The sequence below is a fragment of the Triticum aestivum genome, chromosome 4D (genome assembly GCF_018294505.1).
Source record: "Triticum aestivum cultivar Chinese Spring chromosome 4D, IWGSC CS RefSeq v2.1, whole genome shotgun sequence".
NCBI classification, from domain to species: domain Eukaryota; kingdom Viridiplantae; phylum Streptophyta; class Magnoliopsida; order Poales; family Poaceae; genus Triticum; species Triticum aestivum.
In genome coordinates this window covers 109,117,657-109,137,439 of record NC_057805.1, presented here as the reverse complement: position 1 = coordinate 109,137,439, position 19,783 = coordinate 109,117,657, and the positions used below count along the sequence as shown (strand labels likewise).

At 43.2% G+C, this 19,783-nt stretch overlaps 1 protein-coding gene and 1 non-coding gene across 4 annotated transcripts; one reads left to right on the top strand and one right to left on the bottom strand.

Annotated features, from left to right (window-relative positions):
- Positions 1-9,069: 9,069 nt before the first annotated feature.
- Positions 9,070-9,142, top strand: TRNAA-UGC (transfer RNA alanine (anticodon UGC)). Its single transcript has one exon. It is a non-coding gene; the product is annotated as a tRNA-Ala (tRNA).
- Positions 9,143-12,017: 2,875 nt separating this feature from the next.
- On the bottom strand, positions 12,018-15,373 carry LOC123096541 (ELMO domain-containing protein A). Of its 3 annotated transcripts, none has more exons than XM_044518298.1 (10): positions 15,135-15,373; positions 14,633-14,792; positions 14,434-14,536; positions 13,981-14,093; positions 13,380-13,448; positions 13,139-13,254; positions 12,977-13,031; positions 12,759-12,879; positions 12,471-12,616; positions 12,018-12,373 (listed from the first exon to the last, which is right to left on the bottom strand). In XM_044518298.1, exons 2-10 carry the CDS (start codon positions 14,756-14,758, stop codon positions 12,272-12,274), a joined length of 951 nt encoding a protein of 316 aa, XP_044374233.1. In that variant the 5' UTR covers positions 14,759-14,792; positions 15,135-15,373; the 3' UTR covers positions 12,018-12,271. The 3 variants fall into 3 exon arrangements, with proteins under 3 accessions (XP_044374233.1, XP_044374235.1, XP_044374234.1); XM_044518300.1 differs by having other exon boundaries at positions 12,846-12,879; positions 15,135-15,357; XM_044518299.1 differs by having other exon boundaries at positions 14,633-14,795; positions 15,135-15,344.
- Positions 15,374-19,783: the final 4,410 nt, after the last annotated feature.

Here is a 19,783-nt window from a genome sequence, read left to right as displayed (position 1 = left end):
CTCTTCTTCCGAGTTGATCTTTTTGACTGGTTTCATGTGATCAGATGGAACATTCATCTTCCATTTTCTATGGCACGCAGAGCATAATATCAAACTAGCGTGACGATGCATCCTACAGATTCAGATCGGCTGGGGTAGCTAGCAAAGTGCTTATATAAGTATAGGTGTGGTAGATCGCGGAGGGGTACGGCCAACCGGTTAGTTACAAACGTATCATACACGGATGCACTGTTCCTTGCATCTGTAACCGCAGCAGCTGTATGGTCTGGACTCATCAAACTAGTATTATCTCAAGAAACATTTTCTTCTTCTTCTTTTTTTCAAAATATCTCAAGAAACAATGGGGGAAAAAACATAGTGTATTCATCAAGTTTGGAAAGTTGATTCATCTCAACACATGGTGCTACAGTTAATCTACTTCTATATATGTTAATTGAACTGCCAGTTAATTGAAAAATGTGACGATCCTAATGGGTACACAATGCAGTGCCTATAAAATGGCAGTGATCTGATCTCCACATGGAACAAGGTTGGCCATGGACCATCTGCCTCCTCCTCAGTCCGCAGATTTGACCAGCTAATTAAGCCGAGTTAATCAACCAGCATTTTCCTTGCATCGCTTCTCTCCAATCATTGCCACCTTGTTGGCCTCTTCTCTTGGAGTTGGAGACTTATTTGGATGGATCTATGTTTCACATGCAACTGGTCAAGGACTCAAGGGGCTAGTCCCTCCACGGATTTGACTAGCCATTGGCTAAGTTAAACTGCCCTGGTGTTCCCTTTCCATGGCCAAGTTGCATCCAGACATTGTCTTGGCCTTTTTCTCTTGGACCACTGTGAAACATGGCATATGGAACATGGGGCATTGGGTTTAAATATATAATATGATACTTAGAATTGTTAGGAGCGGCCGGAGAGCTAGGTGTTATTGTTTGCATTTCTCAAGTCTTTTTAGGTGGCCGCAGACTAGAGGGGGCATCTCAAGTGAAGACAAGGAGTAATTGATAAAAAACTACCACATTTCACGTAAGCGTCCCACAGAACTACCACTTTTTGAAAACCGGCCAAAAACTCCAGTTTATCGCTGATTTCGTGACAAAAAACTATCACATCGCGTTGATGACCGTTTCAAGCGTTTTAAACGTCTTTTTGACAGATCGGGCCCACCTGTCAGGACGGAGGCCGCGCTAACGGCTAACGGCGCTCGCCTGGCGCCCGTTAGCCGCGCGCGTCGGTCGGCCCGGTCGGACCAGGACTAACCTGGCCGACCGGCTGGCTCGTCGTCCCCCACCACCTCACTCCCCCCCCCCCCGAGCTCACTAACCTAGCCGTCTTCATTCATGGCGGCGGCGGATCCAAACTCCGGCGCCGAATCGCTTGGAGGAGCGCCCCCCGACGTGCTGGGCGGCGGGGGTGCCGTCTTCGTTGAGGTTGATAACTGGCTAGGCAGCAGTAGCTTTCTCCTCGAAAACCAATCCCAGCCTCAACCTGAGCCGTCCCAGACGATTGTGAGGCGGCGTGTAGCAGCGTCGAAGAGAAGAGGCGCAGCTCGAGGCCGGCGCAAGCTTCCTTGTCCTGCTGGCGGCGCGAGGTATGGCAAGCTTCCTTGTCCTGCTGTCCGATCTGTAATTGTTTTTCTGAAATGATTTGTTTTGTTAGGAATCACGATATATAGGATAGTTGCATAGTTAGCTTTACATTAGAACCATGTTTGAGCACAACAGGAATTGAAATCTGCTGAGAACATTAACAATTTGTTTTGCTGTGACTGAATCCAAAATGTCAAAAATAGAAAATTTGAACTGTCAGACACTAAATATTGTGCAGACCATTTAATTATAAATTTTCCAATTTGTGGTGCAGTATTGATGACCCCAAGTGGGAAATTTGGTTCCATTTCTTAGCCAGAGAATCTGTGGTTAGAGGAATTTACCAGTCAGATATATCATTTTTGACTATGGTTTCTCTCATTCAGAGTGAGGGCTACTCATCTGATGATTATATGTACTGTGTTGTCGATGAGGAGAAAGGAATAGAAGGTATGGAGCATCTTGGTTCTGAACATGATGTGCAGCAGATGTTGATTCACTTTGAGAAGGAGAAGAGTGTGAACATACGAGTTGTCAGAGCAGATGAGCCATGTAATGCAGATGAAAATAGAGATAGTTATTTTGCTGAACATTGCATTAACACTCAACAAAGTTGCACAAAGTTGGTGGATGCAGTCATTGACAGAAAGGATGAGCTTAAGAAAAGTAGTCTGCAGATGGAAGATGACTTTAACCATTTTGAAGGTGACACTGATGTGTCTGAATTTCTTTCTGATGATGTGCAGTCAGGTTCAGATGACAACAATGTGCAATCACATCCAGGTTCCCCCTCTGAAGAAGAAGCTGCAGAAGTAGATACATCAGTGGTCCAGAAACTTAAGCCAGTTAGAAACCCTAGTCCAACCATTAGATCCCACCAAGAGGTTCAGAAAGAGGTAAAACCAGACTGGTTTCCTGAAGAGATGAATTTTGTTTTCCTGGTGATGTTGGCATTAGTGATGAAGAAGAAGAGCCTGAAGGAGCTTTCAAACTAGCAAGTGGCAGGAAGAGAGTGTTGAAGAAGTCAAAGGATAGGGTATGGTTCAATGAGAAGCTTCCAGATCCACATGAACAGTTTTGTAAGGGATTGTGCTTCACCACTGTTTATGAGTTCAGAGATGCACTTAGGGATTTTCACATCAGGACTCTGAGGAATTTCCAGTATCACAGAAATGCCCCTGATAGGATTATTGTTTGGTGCTCAGAGAGAGCCCATGGATGTGATTTTCATATCAGTGCATCTAAGATAGCTCATGAAAAAACTTTCTGCATCAAGAAGTGTGATATGCTGCATACTTGTGGAGCATGTGCAGAGACCACAAAGGTTACTACAAAGTGGTTGTCCAAATCAGTACAACCAGCATTGAGAGAAGACATTAGATCTCCTGTGGATGCATTAATAAAGAAGACTAAGACTAAATTCTCAGTTGATGTTTCAAGAAGTGTTGCCTATAGGGCAAGGAGGAAGGCTGTTGGTGTGGTGCAGGGTGACCACAAGCAGCAGTACTTGAGGCTGAGGGATTATCTTCAAGCTGTTCTTGATACAAACCCTGGGAGCAGGTGTATTGTAACAACATTTGTTGACCCAGAAAACCCTGCACCCACTCCTAGATTCAAGTACATGTTCTACTGTTTGGCAGCTTCAAAGGAAGGGTTTCTTAATGGTTGTAGACCATTTATAGGTAAATATTTCCTGATTGTGTTGTACATATTTGTGTGTCAATTTTCTTCTGTAGCTAATGTGTGACTCCATCCAGGGCTTGATGGATGTTTCATCAAGTTAACCACTGGACAACAAATTCTTGCTGCCACAGGAAGGGATGGCAACAACAACATCTACCCTATAGCTTTTGGTGTGGTTGACAAGGAAGATGGAGACAGTTGGACTTGGTTTTTAACTCAGTTGAGATGCTGCATTGGTAGTGGCAACAAATTTGGAACATACACAATAATATCTGACAGGCAAAAGGTTAGAAACTAAATCATTGATCATAGTTGCTATAGTAATTCACTGAATTATGTGAGTGTGTTCATATGTAGATCTATTTTGTGAATGTACAGGGATTACTTAAGGCAATAAATGAAGTGTTCCCTGATTCACCTCAAAGATTCTGTCTTAGGCACATATATGCCAACTTCCAATCAGCTGGTTACAGAAGCAAAGAACTAAAGAAGTGTGTTGACAAGGCTAGCTACTCTTATACTAGACATGGGCATGAATTAGGGATGGCAGAGCTGAAAGCACAGTGTGAGGATGCTTGGAAATGGCTTAAAAATATAGAAGTCTCTGCTTGGGCTAGGTATGCTATGGACCATACTTGCAAAACAGATCTAGTTGTGAACAACCTTAGTGAAGTCTTCAACAAGATGATACTTGATGTTAGATCCAAACCAATAAGGACAATGTTTGAAGGGATCAGGACAAAGCAGATGATCAAGAGGCAACAGACTAGGGAGAAGTTACAGACTTGCAGGTGGACAATCACACCAAATTACTCAGAGATTCTAGAGGAGAATAAAAAATATGCCAAGTACTGCCAGGCTGACAGAGCTGGTGAAACAATTTGGCAAGTAACAAGCAAAGAAAAGCAATATTGTGTGGACATGGCAACCTGCACATGTGACTGCAAGAGATGGAACATGACAGGTGTACCTTGCAGTCATGGCATATCTGCAATGACCAAGCAAAAGCTGCATCCTGAGGACTATGTGTCTGAATTCTTCAAGAAGCCATTGTACATGGAGACATACAAAGCAATTATTTACCCTGTCCCTGGTCCAGATTGCTGGCCTGATACAAACACTCAAGACATTCATCCTCCTGTGTTTAAAGAAAAGGCAGGCAAAAAGCAGACAGCAAGGAGGAAGGGAGAGTTTGAGGTTCCAGCTCCAAGAGACACAAGTAGGATGGGCACTATCACATGTGGAAACTGTGGTTTGGAAGGACACAGGTATACAACATGCAACAAGACTCTGAAGCCTAGTCTTCAGATGAGGAAAAACAAACACCAGGTAATTATCAAGCTTGGAAAAAATCTCAGACATTTCTGAATGAGTACACTTTTAGAAATAAAAGTTATGTTTGACATGCAGGAAAACAGGGCAGTTTACTCTGATATACCTGCTGCAAGAACCACATCAGTCCCTGTTGCAAGAGGTAGAAGAGGAGCACAAGCTTCATGTAGGCCTGCTACATCTCAACCAGGTCCTTCTACTTCTGCACCAGGCCCTACACCAAGAGCTAAAAGAGGTAGGACTGCAGGTGGAGGGAGGACTCATGGATTCACTGCACCAAGAGCTGCAACCACTTCAGATACTCAAGTTGGGACCAAGAGGAAGAGGACTCCAAGCTCAAAATTGGCAGGCTACTTCTACTGCAGTGGTAACTACTGAAACCTATCATCTCAAAATTGGGAGGTTTTATGTGCACTTTCTGAATTTGTTTAGCACTTTCTGAATTTGTTGTGCACCTTTCTGAACCTGTCGTGCACTTTCTAAACCTGTCGTGCACTTTTTGACTTGTTGCACTATCTAACTGTCGTGCACTATCTGAACCTGTCGTGCACTTTCTGAAACTGTTGTGGACTTTGTGCATTTGTTTGAAAGCGTTTTTTCACATAACTGTGGAAATGGGCCTCAGACTGGGCTCTCATATTGGACCACAGTCCACAAGCCTGCGTAGGTGTCTATAAAAAGACCCTAACCTGTCCTTTCCCGTACCACTAAAACCCTAGCCGCCAGCATCACTACAACCCTACCCTAGCCACAAAGATGGATCCAAGCATAGGAGAGGTTGTCGACGACCAGGAAGAGAGTTCTAGAGCAGCAAGAAGGGCCGCAAGAGCAGAACGGAGGGGTCGTAGGGCTCAGGCACGCAAGCAATGCCAGAGGTTGGCTGCAACGATTATGGCAGCCCGCAACTCCCTCGACGTGATGCAGTTCAAGGAGGTGTTCCCAGATGGAACAATCATCACCGATGAATTGATCATTTGGTGGGCTAAAGATAGGGAAACCTTCCATCGCTACCAAGTCACAAGGGCTAGGTGGAGCAGAATCCTTGATTCTGCGTCTTGAAACAGTTCAAGGTTAAGTTCTTCAATGTTATCTGAATTCTCCAAGTCTCTAGTTCTATTATGTATGAGATGATGTGTCTGAAATTTCTCTAAATGTATGCGCACTTGTATGCGTGGATTTCTCTGAATTTCTCTGAATTTTCCGAATTTGTGCTCTGAATGTATGCGCACCTGTAGATTTTCTGAATTTTCTGCATTGTGCTCTGAATGTATGTCAATTTCTATGATTTTTCTCTAGAATCAGTACCTCAGTCACCACGAAATCAGTATCTGAATGCACAACTTTCACCTAACATCACTTAACCAGCACAAGTTTCAGCACACAATAACTACTGCACAACTACCACCCTGTCAAATACTGCTGCACAAGTTTTACTTCTCCACTGCCTCACTCCACCTCTCTTTAACTACCCCCTCTTTCTTCAGCTACTCTACTCACATCACCACAACTTCACCTCGCTCAACACCACTGCACTCACCACTTCCTGCTCCAACCATGCCTGCTTCTTCCTCTTCTTCGGACCCATGGCTCAACCCATTCCCAACTGGAAAGGTATGGGTTGCCATGCTTTATGGTTCAGCGCGCGGCGACGACGACCTCTTCGTGGACTACATGAAGGTCGCCACAAGGTACACCAGCGTTCAAGAGCTAGTGTATGGAGCAGATGAAGTGAGAAAGAAGGCGATGAGTGAGCAGAAGCAACGCATGGACCAGCAATATGGAAACCGAGGTAAGGGGATCCTGCCCATAGATATACTGCTATGGGCAATGAAAGAGGCGGGCTCCGCCGATGCTGGGCATAGGCAGCGGTGGGCAGACCACCACTACGTCGCTCCAGCACAATCTACGGCTGAAGCAAACGCAAACAAGCACCAAGACGAGGACGACGACATCCAGATCATCGCACCACCAGCACTGCAGGCTCGCCGCCGCCCTCCTCCCATCATCTTCATCGATGAAGAAGAAACAGGAGGTGCAGATGCTGCCAAATCCTCCACCGAAGTGAAGCAGGAGGTACGACGCTCAGGCCGTTTAGCAGGGCAGGCGCCTAACTGAAACTGAATGTGAAACTATTTAGTTTCACATTCAGTTTCGTCAGTCTTATTCAGTGTTGGCTAGTTTCAGTTATCCTCAGACTATTTGGTGCTATCTATCTATGTAATGCTATCTATGTTGCATCCCGAGACAATATGTGTTATCTATGCTACCTCCTATGTAATGCAAGTTTCAGTTTCATTTTCATTTCAGTTTCAGTGTTGTTTGGTGTTACTAGATTCAAGTGTAAGTATTAGCAACAACTACCTAGCAGCAACAAATTGCAGATGTAGATATAACAACATCTGGATAATATGGTTCAGGGGGCATTACAAATAGGATTATCTTAGAGCATTACAGATCAGGGGCATTACAGCACCCAACAACACAACCAAAATGATCTGAAACCATAGGCAGTTAATAGGGAGTTCATATTAATACTAAGATGCATATCTGCATAAGATTCTAGTACTAGGTTATATATATAGGCCTCATATTCACTTACCAACCCTAGGTACCACTTCACTCCTCCATGACAACTTCTTTGATCTTGTCTAGCTTTTCTTTGCACCCATGACCTGCCTTCAAGAGCTCAGCAATGATATGCTCCAGCTTCTTCTTCTCTTCTTTAAGGAGGTCTCTCTCAACTTGTATCTCCTTCATGGCTTTCCTGGTGTTTTGAATGATATCAGCTTGACTCTGCAGGATGCACCTCTGTTCTTTCTTGAGCTTAAGCTTCTCCATTTGAATCTCAATCTTTGCCTGCTCCTCAAGCTGATGCTTCTTCTCCTTAAGTTCATTGATTGCCTGGCTTGTGTAATCCATGTCATGGGATTTCTGCCCATCCTGGTAATCAAACAGCTTGGATACATCATCCACAAGCTGACTGTACTGATTGCCAAGAGAATCCAGCTCCTTCTTCAGTTTCTCAACCTCTATCTCATGAGCCTCTTTGTCTTGGACTCTACCAAGGTTCTCTTCATGATACATATCCCATAGCTTGGTTAAGCACCTTTGCAAAATTACAGGCCAAGGGGCATCTACCCACTCTAAAACACCACAGTTCACACCATCCTGAAAATTCAGTTAAATTTGAAGTGAGCTTTATTCTTCATTAACAAACATATTCACAATAACAAATCATAAACAGTACTCATATATGTAGCTACACTACACTAGCTCTTGGTTCCATTGCTCTTTGCTGCTATTTGCTATAAGTACATAATTTAGACAGAGCACTGCTCTTATAATTAAGCAAAAATGAGAAAAGCAGCAGCATTATTCAGAAAAGCACAAAATGAATCAATCACAACCATGACAACTTGGTTCATTACCTCAGTTGCACATCCTACGAATCTCCTGCCAGTGTCAGTGCCTTCAAATGCCACAAATTTGCCAGCCCTCTCCCTGTGCAGGATGCACCTACGGTCAGATTCAGTCACAAGCCCAGAAAAGCTTGGATCTATCACAGTGTCTGGAGTTTGCTGCAGCAGGAAACACATATATATCAACTACAACTCGCATACATGAACTTAAATGGAGAAATCCCTATCCTTCTTCAAACCCTAACCCTAACCTTAGTAGAGGAGAGGAGAGGAGAGATTGAGCTGACTTACAAAATACTCCATCTGCATGCTACTGAACTCGCTCATGTACTCGTCATCGTCAGAGGTCTCGTTGCTGTTGGGCCACGACGGCATGGTCGCGGCGTCGCCGGAGTTCGAGAAGAAGAAGAGGAGCAGTGGAGAGCAGAGGAGCAGAGTGAGTGAGCGAGTGAGCTCGGGGGGAGGGGGGAGAGTGAGGTGGTGGGGGACGACGAGCCAGCCGGTCGGCCAGGTTAGTCCTGGTCCGACCGGGCCGACCGACGCGCGCGGCTAACGGGCGCCAGGCGAGCGTCGTTAGCCGTTAGCGCGGCCTCCGTCCTGACAGGTGGGCCCGATCTGTCAGAAAGACGTTTAAAACGCTTGAAACGGTCATCAACGCGATGTGATAGTTTTTTGTCACGAAATCAGCGATAAACTGGAGTTTTTGGTCAGTTTTCAAAAAGTGGTAGTTCTGTGGGACGCTTACGTGAAATGTGGTAGTTTTTTGTTAATTACTCTGAAGACAAGTATATGTCCTCTCTTTCGAATTTCATTTCCTCTGGGAGAATTATGAATTCGCATTGAACTCCTCTATGACATTGCTGCTTTACTGACCTACTAAAAAAACAACGGAGGTTGTTAGGCCAAGGATATGTAAGACAGGAAGAGTTCCCGCCTCCCGCCTGTGCTGGAGATTGCGTCCTTCTGCCAGTTAGATCGTGGTGTGGGCGTGTAGAATTCATGAGTCTATTGTACAACTAGGAGCTAATAGAAATTAAAGCATAAAAGGGGATGCAGCTCAAATGGTAGAGCGCTCGCTTTGCATGCGAGAGGCACGGGGTTCGATCCCCCGCATCTCCAACATATTTTCTTCTCTTTTTCTCATGATGAATGAAAAAACATCACCATTTTACAGTTTTCTTTTATCTTACTTGTTGTATAAGGGGAGAAAAGAAGGTGCATTTGGTGTATATATTTTGGATAGCCGCCAGGATGTGGATTCGTACAAATTTCCACATTCCTTCACAGTTTCCTTTTTGTGTCGCAGAAACACACCACTCGAGAGGACAGAGGAGGCAGCCAAGGGCCTATGATCTTGCAGCCATCAACATTGAGGTGCCACTCCTACTATCTTTGACATCAGCTGTTTGCCTGGTACCAGCACAAACAAATATATCTGGTTACCTTCTGCCGTGACGTGATGGCCTGAGGTTTGATATAATGCTGAGTTTATTGTTTCGCAAGGTAACACGGCACACATTTAGCTTTTTATGTATCAAGGCAGAGCCGGTTAAAAGCTTGGTTTAGCGTTTTGTTGTATTGTTGGTTATAAAGGCTTCATTAATTTAAAACCGTGAGCCATCCTCTTTTCTAAAAAAGATTGCCAAGGGAAGTGACCTTTATACTACTTGGTTGACAGGGGCATTGGCTCCTGTTTTATGAAATGATTCAAAAATCGTATTTCCAAGTTTCAAAGAAATTCAGAAAAAGAACTGCGAAAACTTAATACTATCTTTGACATTAGCTGTTTGCCTGGTACCAGCACAAACAAATATATCTGGTTACCTTCCGCCGTGATGTCATGGCCTGAGGTTCGATATAATGCTGAGTTTATTGTTTCGCAAGGTAACACGGCACACATTTAGCTTTTTATGTATCAAGGCAGAGCCGGTTAAAAGCTTGGTTTAGCGTTTTGTTGTACTGTTGGTTATAAGGGCTTCATTAATTTAAAACCGTGAGCCATCCTCTTTTCTAAAAAAGATTGCCAAGGGAAGTGACCTTTATACTACTTGGTTGACAGGGGCATTGGCTCCTGTTTTATGAAATGATTCAAAAATCGTATTTCCAAGTTTCAAAGAAATTCAGAAAAAGAACTGCGAAAACTTAATACTATCTTTGACATTAGCTGTTTGCCTGGTACCAGCACAAACAAATATATCTGGTTACCTTCCGCCGTGATGTCATGGCCTGAGGTTCGATATAATGCTGAGTTTATTGTTTCGCAAGGTAACGCGGCATACATTTAGCTTTTTATGTATCAAGGCAGAGCCGGTTAAAAGCTTGGTTTAGCGTTTTGTTGTACTGTTGGTTATAAGGGCTTCATTAATTTAAAACCGTGAGCCATCCTCTTTTCTAAAAAAGATTGCCAAGGGAAGTGACCTTTATACTACTTGGTTGACAGGGGCATTGGCTCCTGTTTTATGAAATGATTCAAAAATCGTATTTCCAAGTTTCAAAGAAATTCAGAAAAAGAACTGCGAAAACTTAATACTATCTTTGACATCAGCTGTTTGCCTGGTACCAGCACAAACAAATATATCTGGTTACCTTCCGCCGTGACGTGATGGCCTGAGGTTCGATATAATGCTGAGTTTATTGTTTCGCAAGGTAACGCGGCACACATTTAGCTTTTTATGTATCAAGGCAGAGCCGGTTAAAAGCTTGATTTAGCGTTTTGTTGTACTGTTGGTTATAAGGGCTTCATTAATTTAAAACCGTGAGCCATCCTCTTTTCTAAAAAAGATTGCCAAGGGAAGTGACCTTTATACTACTTGGTTGACAGGGGCATTGGCTCCTGTTTTATGAAATGATTCAAAAATCGTATTTCCAAGTTTCAAAGAAATTCAGAAAAAGAACTGCGAAAACTTAATACTATCTTTGACATCAGCTGTTTGCCTGGTACCAGCACAAACAAATATATCTGGTTACCTTCCGCCGTGACGTGATGGCCTGAGGTTCGATATAATGCTGAGTTTATTGTTTCGCAAGGTAACGCGGCACACATTTAGCTTTTTATGTATCAAGGCAGAGCCGGTTAAAAGCTTGATTTAGCGTTTTGTTGTACTGTTAGTTATAAGGGCTTCATTAATTTAAAACCGTGAGCCATCCTCTTTTCTAAAAAAGATTGCCAAGGGAAGTGACCTTTATACTACTTGGTTGACAGGGGGATTGGCTCCTGTTTTATGAAATGATTCAAAAATCGTATTTCCAAGTTTCAAAGAAATTCAGAAAAAGAACTGCGAAAACTTAATACTATCTTTGACATCAGCTGTTTGCCTGGTACCAGCACAAACAAATATATCTGGTTACCTTCCGCCGTGACGTGATGGCCCAAGGTTCGATATAATGCTGAGTTTATTGTTTTGCAAGGTAACGCGGCACACATTTAGCTTTTTATGTATCAAGGCAGAGCCGGTTAAAAGCTTGATTTAGCGTTTTGTTGTACTGTTGGTTATAAGGGCTTCATTAATTTAAAACCGTGAGCCATCCTCTTTTCTAAAAAAGATTGCCAAGGGAAGTGACCTTTATACTACTTGGTTGACAGGGGCATTGGCTCCTGTTTTATGAAATGATTCAAAAATCGTATTTCCAAGTTTCAAAGAAATTCAGAAAAAGAACTGCGAAAACTTAATACATATTCACGATGGATATGTGAATTTTCGTTCAAAATATGATTTGCAAGCTGCACAAAATAAAAAATTCCCGGCCCAACAATAAAAAAGATTGGCTCATTTTCATGTACATTTTTGTTTTTTTGTCTACATCGCGCGTGAAAGTATATTGTTATGAAAATTTTCTTGAACGTGTTATATGTGTATTTGTATATGTACAAAAAAAATACGATTTTTTTGGCGTTGTGGAATTCTTTTTTTTAAGTCTATGCCCGTTGGGCATTTCCGTTATACTACCTCCATTCCTAAATTTAAACTGCCCCAAATTTCATACAAATATTACATGTTCCCAGAATAAAACACTCCTGCAGATAACTATTGTAACAGAAACACTTGCATGTGTATCTTTTGCTACACAAACACTTACAAAGCGCTTGATGCCAAAGCCTATAGGAGCAAGTATCTTTTCAAGGTATCGCATATGAACCGAATATGTGATGGCCAGTAATCTTTACATGGCGGCCCATCTTGAACAACAATAAAAGAATGAGCAGCATATTTGGCAACCTTCCCCCTTTCGGGTAAAGACCAAATAATGCTATCTCCTTAACATTCTGAACGATGGCAGATTCTGAACGCGTGAAACGCCTCCAATTGTAAGCTCTTGCTCTAACTGGCCTAGTGTGGACTTCAGAACCTCCTGATAGTAAGATGAAAGAAAGGTCACCGATTGAACAATGGTAAAGGAATAAGAAACCATTAGCATGCACATAACGCATCTTGTATAAAGAGCTCACATTGAATTCCATATAACTAGCTCTCCTTGCAAGCCACTGAGCATCGAGCATCTGAAAAGCTAGGCAGAAAAGGTTATCGAAAGCCATCTCGTCATCTTCAAGTAGTTGAGCAAAGCCAACTCTTGCTTTTGAGCTCCTCCTATTTTCTGCAAAGAAGCAAACAAAAAAAAAATGCTGCAGTTTCTTCACAGGTTGATCTGCTTAAGGAACCAGACTACACATGCAATCAAGGGAGAGTAGATTTAAATGAAGATAAAGCATTTTGACCAGTTATTGCATTCACTTCACCTGATTGTAAATCCAGCATTTGAGCTAACATATAAGATATATTTACGCCAGCTACTGCAAAAGGATATTCCCATTCAGCTCTCTCACCATCTGCCTTGTGTAATAGCCGATGAAAGGAATCCTGCATGTTAAGCAGGTATTCAGCATTTAACCAGATTGAAATACCAACTAACAGTGGATTTATAAGGAGTAAGTGCCCATGATGAACAGAAACATACTGGGTAATTTCTTGCAAAATATATTAGATTTTCCAAGGACATGAATCCCCCAGACCTGCAAGCATCGGATAGCTCATGAGAACAGTCATCTCAGTTCAAGTGACGTTGAAAGAGAAAAACAGCAGATAGCTTCTTAAAATATGAATAGTTGAAAAAATGAACCTAAAATCTGTTGCTGGGTCAGAGTTCTGCCAGCCCATTTCCTTCCATAGATCTGATTTCAGAGGAGGAAGTTCTCGGTTAGGATAAGCCAATCTCCAAAGTTCTTTTAGTGCATCCTATAATGGGAGAAGTGGCATGCCGTTCATGAATATAAGCATATTAACATATTAATGATTTAAACTAGCATTGACTTGCTCAAGAGCAGAAAAAACGCCACATAAACTAGATAAAAGATGAGAACCTGGTGCTTGACAGCGGAACAATCAAATGGCACATTTAATCTTTGTCTCAAGAATTTTAATCTCTCCTCCTATAAAGTAAATTAAAACTGTCAAAAACATAATAACATGTCAAAAGAAATTAAACAAATGTAAACACTGATATAACAATAATGTTGGTGGCATTGCTTTCCTGAAGGAGGTAGAAATTAAGCACACAAGTCAATATCCAAATGATAAAGCACACATGCAGAAAATAGCAACAAATGTTCCATCAATATGCCAACATTTTGTTCATGAACGTAAATGCGGAATTAAGTAAGAATATTTTCTGTTGTTCACACCCGAAAAGATATTTAGACGAGGGGCAAATTAAACGTTGTGGGGTTCATGAAACAACCAAGTCCTCCAAGAACTTAAGATGTTATAGGCAGGATGGGAAATTGTACCCCAGTTTTCAGCCAAAGGTATCAAATATCTCTAAGAATGTGCATCAAATTACAGGTGGCGCACTGGCGCTTAACACACTCCTACTTCATAAATTTGCACTAACAATAAAACCTTTCCGTGTTCCATATACAGCATTTGAAACAAAGAACACAAAATCTGCAGGTGCCACAATACCTGTAATGGACTGAGGTGAATTAGCATTGTCTGTGCATTTTGTGAACTTTGGGGAGCACAGGAGCAACCAAAGAACCTTGCTAGAAACGAACCAAACTCCGAAATAGCATTTACTGCAAAGAAAAGCAAATCTTCAGAGCACTAAAAGCCTACAAGGAGGTAACGACAATAGCAAGCACAACATATTATTCAGACAGGTATATCGGCGTATTTTATGCATAAATGAGGTGTCAAAAGAAAATTACGCACAAATGATTTCAGCTTAATTAAAATCCTCACTAGCTTATCAGAACCTACACAGTCAATGTTGCAAAAGGGAAGATCATGAAACAAGCATATGTTTTGAAGAATAGGGTACATTAGATTCAAGTGATAGTGAGATGATTGTTTATTCTCAGGTAACGTAATAAATACAACATGTGGCCTTTCTGGATCAAAGCTAGTGACAATTACCTATCTTTCTTGCAGACTGAGTAATAAAAGTAGATACAATATGCACCCAATGAAGGCACTCGCGTGATTTCCCATCCCAGAAATCCGGTATAGGCTCATACCCCTTCAAGAAACGCAGAATCAATGACATTAGAAAAACGCAGAAAACAAAAACGCTGTCAATAACCTCAATTCAAGCGATTCAGGGGCCGCTACTAACCTCCGATTTATTCCCCTGGGCACTATTTCCTAGAAGAGGTGCTGTGACAGATTCCGGCATTGTTGTTTCCATATGTCTCTCTCTTTCTTTCTCGGCAGGCCTCCTCCTTATAGCTTTCGAGGCCATTCTACTACTCAGATGATTGCGAAAGGCATGGTACCTGCTAGACAAGTATAGAACAGTGTGATTCACTCCACTCCATCCAGAAGGAGATAAACAAAACCTAGAATTCAATTACATCAAGCAATAATATCCAGTGACAACAGCTTCAGACCTCTCATTTGGTCCAACACGCACGACCTAATCAACAAAGCTAGGGAGCTAGCCAAAATCAGCTCCTGGTTGTCGCCGAGGAGACGGCTAATGGGACAAACTCTACAAGGTTACGAGTTCCGCATCTACTTGGGGGGTGAGCGGTCGCAGATAAGATCGAAGAGGACGAACTGCAGCTAGAGGGAGGGAGACGCTGCACCGCAGCGCGTGGGTTGTGGGGTCTGCTTACCCCGCGAGCGAAGAGTGTTGTCTGGTAGGGGCGATCGAGATCCGCTCTGATTTTCCTTGTGCGGGGAGGGACGGGGTGACGACGGCGCCGGGGTCGGAGAGGCGAGTCCTCCTGGCTGCCCTGCGCGCCGGCGATCTGGACAGGATAGGACCCTGATTTTCTTTTTTGCGTTAGGGGTGTTTCTGACAAAAATGTCATTTGACCTTGGAAAAACAAAAATACTAATTCAGTGCATAAAAGGCCACATGGTCAGATTCACATGGTCACCTGTTCGCGCCACCACGCCGATCATCTCCCCCCTTATAGCCGTCCACCGACTTTCTTGACGCAAACAGGAGGGCTTTACGAGCATTCTGACCACTGCTATGTAGTAAGACACTAGACCCATCTAAAACCTCTTCCACACTTTTTCACATACGAAATGGTTGTGTTTGCATAAATGATCGCGACCAGGGGAAAGGATGGTTAGCCCACTTCAATGTGGCGCAGCAACTGGGGTTGATTTCTCGGGACGATGCGTCCACATTGAAGTGACGTTGCCCATCTTGTCACGTCAGTCAGCATCGTCCTCTCGTCTGATCACATTGCATGCCATCAATGTCAGTCGTTGCGGCTCTGGGCTAGCCTGAATGCAACATGGGAAGCGGCGCGTCCGTTTGAGGTAACGCGCGGGAGAGGGTTTTGGATGAGTCCGGGGTGTCGGACGCGTGGGTGGCAGCGATCGGATTCCCGCAAAGGCTCCTTGTTTTGCTTTCGATTTGTGGAAGAAATGACGTTCGGACCGGTGCACAGACGGATGAGATACCACGTTGGATGGCAAAATACATCTAAGACGCCGGTCCGAACATATGCTTGCGATATAAGGGTCATCATTGGGGATGCCCTTACACGGTTGTGCATATCCATTCATTGCCTATATGAATGTGGACACATAAAAATGTCACACCATTAGATCATTCGTTGCTGTTCGGAAGAAGATTCAGATCTAAAAGTTCAACGCAAGTAAAAAGCACCTCATATGTAATAAAAATTACATTGAGGTCTCTAAAGCACGGAAAGACTACTATCGTCGTCGGAACGAGCCGCTGACGCGCCGATGTCGCCGTTCTCCTATCAGAGCCGGCGTGACCTTGTCAGTGCCAGCCAGGAAGTCTTCATGTACGTGACCCTAAAGACCATCGCCCTGGAGTTGTATTCGTCGTTGTCAAATCTTTGAATAGTAGATCTTAAGCATACTGGTCTAGCATCGGGATCCCCGTCCCAGCCACTGGCCGCCGGAGCAACATGCAGAGGGGTGGTGAATCCATGGGTTAGTCGCTGAAGCCTGGAGGGAGAGTTTACCCTAGCCCCCACGGGAAGGGGAGAAAACGTTTGGAGTAAAAGTTTGACAAAGTTTTGAGAGTACACCTAGAATGAAAAAATACACAAGTAACTGGAAAAAAATCAAACGGGGATCTTAAGTTAAAATTTAAGTTTGACCAAGTTTATAAAAAAGAGTTCTGATGTCCACAATACAAAATTCAATGCGACTTAAATTCAGACCAAAATCACTTGTGACAATAGTGTGCAAATTACAAACCCTTTCGTGTTGCTTTTTTGCGGTGAGTCTTCACGTTGTTCTTACAAAACAATGCAAACAATGCCTGTGGGTTGCTACGGGGTGTAAAAATTCTAATATGTTAACTCATGATTACATGCCCATGTTATATGTTTATGTAAATAAATGCCTATCAAATCTTGCCCACGTGATGCAGTTTGTTAAGTAAATTAAGGTGATTGATTAGCATACGAGGATGTGTCGACAAAGTGCGTGGTTGGACAAAAAAGCAGTTGAATGAAAAAAATGATGGAGAAATGTGATGGGAGGAAAAAATAAACGATTGACAGAGCGTTATGCCGACAGAAAAAAAAACACTTTTTTTAAGTAGTAGAAATTTCTTAGTTAAGCTGATTTGTGCACCTAAGGGCATCTTCAACATGCTGATTGTATGCAAGTCTTATTGGTAAAAATGTTACCAATATGAAATGAGAAAATAAATGTGATTACTTTTTATTTTACTTTGAAGCTTGTGCAATAGTTGTTGGTTAATCTACATACAATTTTGATCTCTCTACTCATTTATTACATGGCACATCATTACTTTGTCATAGGTGGTAAGTACCAACATCTATGTTACAACTGCGAACCAAATCAGTGATTGAATTCTTAGAAGGGCAATGATATCACCATCCATCAGAGTTCAAATCCAATACTTACTTGACACTAGTGCTCGTATTTTTCTGGATTTATCTAGGCCTTTCGCTGACGTGCGTTCAGTGTTCAGTGAGAGTAGACGTCCCCGTTGACTATGAAGACACCTGTGTCGACTTAGTCTCACGCAGTCACTCATAGATGTAGAATGTGTGTGCGTGCGTTCATAGCTATTGGAGGTTTAAGATGCCGTAAGGCATCATGCACTTGCATGGTGGGTACTACACGACGAACCTGCGACTTGTGCAACGGCCATGCGTTGCTTGATGTTATGTTTGTTCAGCTTTGAAGATTAGGTTTTCATAAAACACCTAAAATGCATAAATCAATAGAAAATGAGAAAAGCATAAAGAAAAACTACCCTTCCCTTCTCATAAAACAGACCCTCAAGTTTTACAAAGGTCAAAATTCTGTAAGTTTAACCAAGTTCCTAAAAAAGGTTCACAATAGCATATCAACATCAATCAATCCCTCAACTATTCCATTATTGATTTTCCGTCAAGCAATACACAAAGTATCCAATATACCTCTAAAAACAAGATGCATTAAAAATGGGGCCGACATGGAAAAAGCTCGATTGGAATTGCATGTTTGTGGTATCACTACCATTATTTTATCCATAAGACTGGGTTACGTTAATATTAAAAAAGTACATAACATTTATTTAAAGCAAATGAACATTTTCTTTTCTCAGGATGAATGTCTTTTTGAGATATATGAACATTCCTTTTTTCATATTTAGGTGCATCTATTTTGAAACACATGGACAACTCTTTTCAAACACGGGAACATTCTTTTTTGCAACATATACATTTTTTCTACCGTTAATTAAGCTTATTTATAAATTCAGTATAAAGTTTATAGCAGCAGTAACAGTTCAGAAATCAGAAAATGAGGTTTTTGTTTTTTCTCGAGGTTATAGTTTAAAGCTAGGGTTCCTCTGCCTCCCGCCGGCGCCGGCGCCGATCTGCCCCGTCTCCCGTGGCCTTAGGGCCATGGGGGCGGAGTGGATCCCGGCCCTTGCTGGTGGGAGGGCTCCGTTTTTAGATTTTTTTTTAGGTTTGTTAGGGTTTGTATCCTACTTAGGAAGGCGAGACGACGGCGACTCCCTGAAGATGGAATAAAGGTCTTCCCGCCTAGCCCCCGTTCCGGTGATGTGTCTAGCATCGTCGGTGGGCGTGTGGAGGTGTGTCTCCGGTGGATCTATCTTTGATGGATTTGCTCGGATCTGTTCGTCGTTCGTCTTTGTTCGTGTGTCTTCAGGTTGGATTCTTCTTATCTACACTCTTCATCGGCGGCGGTTGCTGTTTTGGTGCGTTGGTTCTATAGAGCCTTAGTACGACGACTTCCCGATTGTCTACTACAACAAAGTTTGCCCGGCTTCGATGAGGGAGGGGCGATGACAGCGGCGCGCCTTCGGCCCGCTTCAGTGCTTGTAGTCGTCGTTAGGTGGTCTACGGATCTGGATGTAATTTTTATTATTTCTAGTGTTCGTTGTACTATCATGATTGAAGATGAATAGATCAGAAGTTTATCCCGAAATAAAATTACTCCTATAATTTTTTTGGCTGTATATTTTACTCCCTCCGCCCGGAAATACTCGTCGGAGAAATGCATGTATCGAGATGTATTTTAGTTCTAAATACATTCATTTTTATGCATTTCTCCGACAAGTATTTTCGGACGGAGGGAGTACTATGCAATCCATGGTGAAAGTTTACAGCGCGCTAGGGAAGAAAAACGAAAAAGCGCGAATTATACAGACAGCAAAAAAATCGCGGCAGTAAAACAGTAGGCAAGCGGGGAAACAGCGCGCACAAAGTAAGAGAGCGTCAGTGCTGGGCCTAAATGGGCTGTCTTGTACGAAAGCGCGGAGGGGGGCACACGCACGCGTGAACCTTCCGCAGCTCCAAATTATTTAGTCCCACCTCGCGAGCTGCCGAGAAGAGACTCTGGCGGGATCACTATAAGAGGAGCGTGGGGTGGCAGCGTTAATCCTCACCCGTCCCTGCGGGGGGTGAGAGGCGACCCGTCGATGATCGAACAGTGACTGACGTGTCGCGCCGACACCCGTGAACCGAACACAACACGAATGTGCGAGCGATGTCCCGCTCCTACTTCGGGCGGGCTCGCGCGCCAATTTTTGGAAGGCCCTGTCAAGCGGGGCCTACTTGACAGTAATCTAATAATCTGTTCGATCGCCTTTTCCCAGCTTCCGGCCGCACTACTCTCCTTGCGTCGCCATCGTCTCCCTCTCCCTGACCATGGGCCTGACGGCCCGGAGATGTTGCCGGAGGGAAGCTGCTCAGCTCAGCTCCACGTCGCCGACCACTGAGGGCTTGTTCAGTCAATACTCTTGGGCGCTTGTTCGGTTAATCCTCTCCGCGTGAGGATTGGG

Bases quoted from the DNA above. Each gene is read 5' to 3' on its own strand.
- LOC123096541 (XM_044518298.1), bottom strand. From the start codon at position 14,758: ATGGCCTCGAAAGCTATAAGGAGGAGGCCTGCCGAGAAAGAAAGAGAG. The intron at 14,094-14,433 runs GTAATTGTCACT...TTTTCTTTGCAG, and splicing joins TCAGTCTGCAAGAAAGATAG to TAAATGCTATTTCGGAGTTT. The intron at 12,374-12,470 runs GTGAGCTCTTTA...TCTTACTATCAG, and splicing joins CTAGTTATATGGAATTCAAT to GAGGTTCTGAAGTCCACACT.